Below are 6,000 nucleotides of genomic sequence, written 5' to 3'. Positions count from 1 at the left end.
AAGTATAGTTTTGCTCCTCAGGTTTGGAGAGTTGTGGTGCCGAGGATGTGACGCTTGTTGCTCGCCACGGTTAAGGTAAGTGCATGACGAACTCGTGTGATGGCATGGTTTGCTCTATTGAATGTTTTCTTGGTTCATTCCACTAAGTTTACTCATTATTCATATTTCTTTGCATTTATATGATCTGAGTTTCATGACTGTGTTCCTATCGATGGTTTCAAGTTATTCCTTTCATATTGTTCATGTTTCGGTAGATCCAGATGTGTTATTTGATTCTTAAATTCATGTTCCTTTGAGTAAGTGATGGATCTACTTGCTCGGTTTTACCAGTAAATGCTAAGGATATATTCAAGTATTGTCCGTTTCAGACGTAAACTATTACTTCATGACGTTTTCAAAAGACAAGAAATAATTCATTTGATTCTAATTTTCTATTGGATCCTGACTCGCCACTTTGTTCTTCCAGTCCTATATTTGTACTTGCTGAGTGTTTTTTACTCACACTTGTGTTTGATTTGGTTTTTAGGTACCAAATGACCACGACATCCATAATTAGTTTTATTCCTTAAAGTATTGGTCGAGTTGGTCGTGTGTATCGGGTCTTAGAGTCGTATCGAGTCATCGGGTTGTGTCGGGTCCTAAGATTGAGCTGTGATATTTACTTTCTGCTTATAAATATAATGTCTGTGAACTCTGTGAAATTTTATTTGTCCTGAAAAGCGACAAATACAAGGGAAACTCTGTCGAAATTTTCAATAATTTCCAGACTTAGTGTAAGTTTTGATGAGAGGTGGTAGCCTCCGGATTTGTAGAAATCCTGGGTATTACAAAGCCAGATGGATTCAAATCAGAAGGGTTTCTTTGTGCTGGATTCCACATTCGTACGCATCAAAATGGACTCGGTGTGTGGTCCTAGGGGTGTAATCGGATTGGATACGAATGGATATAGCTCATCTTGTATCATATCTCACATTTTTTTCTCAGTCAGAGTCAAACACTGATAGTACCGAATAATTATTTCATAATGTATCATATCCTATATTTGTTTCTCGAAGTCGGGGTGGATAGTGTCGTAAGCTTTCGGTTAGTCAAATAGTTGGAAATTTTTTACTTCATTTGGATCCCCACACAACATATTAAACAATATATGAGTGCAATCAAAATGAGCACGTAGAGAGTGATCATTGAGATGTGAAAATAAGAGTATTCAGTATTATCTGTCTACGGATGTGTGAAAATCTACCAATATATTATCATATTTTTAAGTAAAATCGCAATAGGCTTTCTCGTAACACCTAACATTCAGATACTTCGAATGGATACCAATCATCATATATCCTATCTTTTTTTCTCGGATTCGAAGTCGAACATAGATAGTGTTGGATAGCCATTATTGCATCTCATATTTACTTCGCAAGCCTTCATTCAGTCGGTCGGACCGAAAATATCCGTCCTGTTTTTCTTGATTACACCTGAAACCTTAGCTACCTTACACAACAGTTCAAACAAGGAATGCGACTATACTACAGCCGTAGAAACGCTAAACAAATCGCAATACAGCAAGAATCCCATTACATCGCCAATGAACATTACCACCCCGAAATGAGCTACTCCACATAGGTAAGGTAAACAGCACAGCCTAAATTCTCTGTAATTGCTTGGTTTCTATGGTGTGCACAAGCGCAAAGGAAGAAGCACACACTGAAAACCCATTACATGTCTCGATCCTCAGTGGAAGCTGGTTGGCGCAGACAACTTACTATCTTTCTCCTTGCCGTCCTCCACTGAGGAAATCGAATTGTCTTCGTCCTTCACAGCCAAGAACACCAGCAGGGCAAGCAAGGGGTAGCTGACTGTCATAAGCCCCCAGTTCACAACCAGCTGGGATATCAGGGATGTCTTGTGCGTGTCGAGTTGCCATGCGACAGCCGCTCCCGCACTCTGCACCCCCTTGTAGAACCCAACGTACCTGCACAACAATTGAAGAGTAGTTCAGCAAGTGGTTTGTTTGATCCACGCCACATGCATGCTTCAAAGATGGATGGATTGACAAGAGTTTTGAGCCACAGCAAATGTGTGCTAAAGGATTTGATCTTTTTAGTTTGTGGAAAATTGTGTGCTGTGGTCATTTTCTCTCCTCCCCTATTCTTCATTTGCACATGCTCAAGAGGTCTTGCACTCCAAAAAACAATTCACAAAAGCATGCAGAAGCATATTAAGAATGCTGTCCGAGATAGGAATTTAAAAAAGGCATGTTGGATAAGAATCTTTTGAGGGAAAGCTGGATAAGAATCATTATCCCCAATTGGTCTCAAGTTTTGTTGTTGGACGTCTTCCGCTATCATAAATGACAGGCAATCTCAAAGATGAATTTCAGCATCTAATAAATGGGAACAGGGGAAGCTTGGAAACTATCTTAAAAATTTAGCAGTGCTCCCTGTTGCTCAACCAATATATTCTGTGTTGGTCATAACTCAAGTCTCCAAAATCCCACGTCTTCAGTTACCTACTATGCATGAAAAGGGCACAACCTAATTTCAGATGACATTAAGATGACATGTTGGCAGCATGGGTTGCATGACTTAATATTAAAAGTAGGATTAAGCAATCAGTAGTCAGTGGGATCACCAACTCAAGGTCCACAAAGTTTGACCAACAGAAATATTCGGGGTACTTTATCCATTTCAACATCGGAACTTTGCTAAGCACAGTGTACTCTGCTACCAGAAATCAAGGAATACTGGAATTGTTCAGAGAGTGAAAACGAGGGCAAGAGATCTTTTTTCCTGACTACCAGGATGATACATGTTATTTTATCAAACTGTGTTTTGTCAGTCTTCAGCACTCTATCTATGTTTTGCCTACCAACCTGAATTGTTAGTTGAGCATCCTCAACATTGGTAAGTCACCGACACCAACTTGAACCTATTTATTTCTGCCGATTGATTATCTATAAAACGTTCCGAGCTAAGCAACTTTTAATCAGTGACAATGGCATCATCTTATAAAAGGCTAAGAACTAGTGAGTGATCGAGTGGTACCAAACCAAAACCAAAACAAGATACTGATAAGATGGGATTCAGTTGGAGGAATCATTACCTGCTGAGGATCTGTGAGTCGTTTGCAAGCGCGCCGATAATCCAGTAGATGAGGCTCTGGAACATGGCATCTAGCAATCCGTAGCTGAAGTAGAGCAGGAACGGTCCGGCGTAGCGCCGGCCACCCTTGAAATCAATGAGCTCGGGCCACTTGCCGTCGGTGTACCTGAGCTGGTTGGCGAGTCCTCCTCCCCAGATGGCGGTGCCGAGCACGGCGACGGCTGCGACCCCGACGAGACCCCTCTTCCTGCGGCTGGCGAACCCAAAGTCGAGGAAGTATCCGATGCCGGCGGAGCCGAGCATCTGCGCGCCCCAGTAGAAGACGTTGTTGAGGCCCTTGGTGCGGAGCGTGAAGAGGAGGCCGTTGACGTTGTTGAACTGGTAGGTGTAGAAGAAGTTGCTGGCCCATGCAGTGGGGAGCACGAGCAGCATCTTCCAGTTGGCGAAGAGGAGGATGATCTCGGCGCCCTCGGTGGCCGGCGAGGAGTAGGTGACCCTGGTGGCCCTGGTGCCGTCGTCGCGGACTATCTTGCTGGGCGGGAGGACGAGGAGGGTGAGGGCCGCGCCGAGGAGCATGAAGGCCATGAAGGCAATGTAGGTGCCGTCGTTGACGCTGGCGGCGTCGTTGCCGCGATGGTAGTTGAAGGAGAAGGGGAGGAGGCCACCGAGGACGCCGCCGAGGTTGAAGAGGCACCAGAAGAGGGAGATGTAGGTTCCCCGGCGGTTGGGCGGCGGGTAGGAGGTCATGATGGCGCCCTGCGCTGCCCAGAGGAGCCCCGCGCCAGCGCCGAGGAGCGCGCCGGCGGCGACGGGGAAGGCCTGGGAGCCCGGGCGGTGGTTGTAGTAGAGAAAGGAGGCGGCGTAGAGCGGGTAGGTGAGGGCGCCGAGGAGGAGGGTGGTACGAGGGCCGAGTAGGTTGTGGGCCCCGCCGCCGAGGATGCCGAAGACGGCGAAGCAGGCGTAGAGGGCGGTGTTGGCGTTGTCGGCGGTGGTGTGGTCGAGCTGGCCGCCGCCGCCGAGGCCGGAGAGCGCGTTGAACATGCCGGGACAGCAGAAGCAGATTAGGCCGAGCAGGGACACCTGCGCAAGAGGGGAGTTGTAACGCAGGAGGCCCGGCGCCTCCAACCCCTCTCCCTCCGGCGGCGGCTGCGTCACGGCCATGAATTCCCTCCTCCTGCCCCTCTGATTGATTTGCTAGGATTCAATTCAGTCGAGTCGATCAGGAGGGGACGCCGTTGGGATACCAAGGCGAAGAGGGCGCTATTTATAGATAATCCGTGCTGGATTCTTTCTTGCTTTGGCATCATTGCCTTGGCATTCTTGTTACATTTCGGAGGAAGAAGATGAACCAACGCGACCGCATTGCGACATTTGGAAGTATTATATGTCAAGTGAAACTGCATCTGTAACATTTGGAGGGATGCTGCCAAGTGATTGATTCTCTGGAGAGTTGCAATTTTAAAACTAAAGAACGGAACAATTAGTCTAACAATATTTAAATTTTGTCATAGAAAAATGATACAATCCAAAATATATGGTGGCAAGCGTTTTTCCTATGATTATGGTGTTTGTTTCAATGAATAATATAACTGAGAGAAAATAACAATCTCTACACACAAACACCTATCTACACCGTGCTATGCTAGTGGAAATACTACATAAAATCATAACGCAAGGACGTCTTCCTACATTAGTATTAAGATGGAACGACAATGGGAGATTAATAGCAAAGTAATGGTGCTACCAAATCCTAGTTCATACTACCCAGATAACCATAGGACTAAAACCTAATCAAATACTCATGCAAATCTGGACTACAAGAACACACAACTTGGATTGCAAGGAAATAATCATGAAGCACATTAACAATATCATAATCCTATAAGTCATACACAATATGCAACTCGAAATGATTAACAAATGAAAATACACAAACATGGTGCTGTTCAAAGACTCCCAATTACAATTACAAAGATAGCCTGCGGTGGAAATGGAGGTGGATGTCGGTGGCAACAAAGAAAGAAGCACCATCAGCCCCAGTGATGGTGGATCTCTAAGGTGGCGCCTCCCCTGTCAATGGTGGTGTTGGGACCGCATAACCTACATCAAACGAATGATCTGGTGATAAACTGACAACCGCATCCAAGGTGGAGATTGACTGGCAATATGTCACCTCTCCACATCCATGGCGGAGGGGTGGCTTCGGCTCCCATCGAGGTACAAGAGCAGGACGATCCATCTGACACCAGGCCTAACGCCTGGTGGAGACCTGCCAGCCCGCATTATCACTTGTGGGTGGCACAGTGAGCACAATGACCGCATGAGGTCAATGACCGTATGAGGTTAGGTGCACACTGGCGGCGCATGCACAACAATAAGGTGATTCTGGGTAGGCGCTGGTGTAGTAGCGACCGCAGGCGAGCAAGGAGGGGCTGGACGACACACATCCGTCATGAGACCCAAAGGAATGTGATGCTTCGGGGTAGGGGTAAGGAGTTTTCCATCCACGACATGCCTGGGGAGGAGTGCGATGGTGAGCCTTTCACCAACGGTGTGAAAGGCAAGGCATCTAGCGAGAGCTGATGACTCGACCCCTGAGGTCGATGGGGCATAGGAGACATCGAGGGCATGGACTAGCGGAGGAGGAGGGCGGCTGAACACAGTGGGACTGGTTGTGGGGGTGGAGGTGGTGGCAACCGGTGGAGAGATGAAGTCTAGCAGCAATGATCGGAGGAGGAGTTAGGTCTATTGAGCCTGATAATGGGGAGGGTGACCTGAAGGTGAGGCATGGGACAGGGTTCTGGCAATGGAGTTGTAGGCAGCAGCAGCAGCAGCGGCAGGGAAACCCTAGGCGGGTCTCCCCTTCCCCCCCCCCCCAGTGTCGACCCCAAGACCTCACTAC

General features: G+C 47.1%; 1 protein-coding gene across 1 annotated transcript; it reads right to left on the bottom strand.

Annotated features, from left to right (window-relative positions):
• Positions 1-1,384: 1,384 nt before the first annotated feature.
• LOC133889823 (UNC93-like protein 1) lies at positions 1,385-4,440 on the bottom strand. Its single transcript, XM_062330301.1, has 2 exons — positions 3,100-4,440; positions 1,385-1,969 (listed from the first exon to the last, which is right to left on the bottom strand). Exons 1-2 carry the CDS (start codon positions 4,257-4,259, stop codon positions 1,729-1,731), a joined length of 1,401 nt encoding a protein of 466 aa, XP_062186285.1. The 5' UTR covers positions 4,260-4,440; the 3' UTR covers positions 1,385-1,728.
• Between the last annotated feature and the right edge of the window lie 1,560 nt (positions 4,441-6,000).

The sequence above is a fragment of the Phragmites australis genome, chromosome 13, assembly GCF_958298935.1.
Source record: "Phragmites australis chromosome 13, lpPhrAust1.1, whole genome shotgun sequence".
Classification (NCBI taxonomy): Eukaryota; Viridiplantae; Streptophyta; class Magnoliopsida; order Poales; family Poaceae; genus Phragmites; species Phragmites australis.
This window is presented reverse-complemented; position numbering and strand designations above follow the sequence as displayed.

Excerpts from the sequence above, each read along its gene's own strand:
- LOC133889823 (XM_062330301.1), bottom strand. The coding sequence starts at position 4,259 with ATGGCCGTGACGCAGCCGCCGCCGGAGGGAGAGGGGTTGGAGGCGCCG. Across the intron at positions 1,970-3,099 it reads GACTCACAGATCCTCAGCAG|GTACGTTGGGTTCTACAAGG; the intron begins GTAATGATTCCT and ends ATTGTTGTGCAG.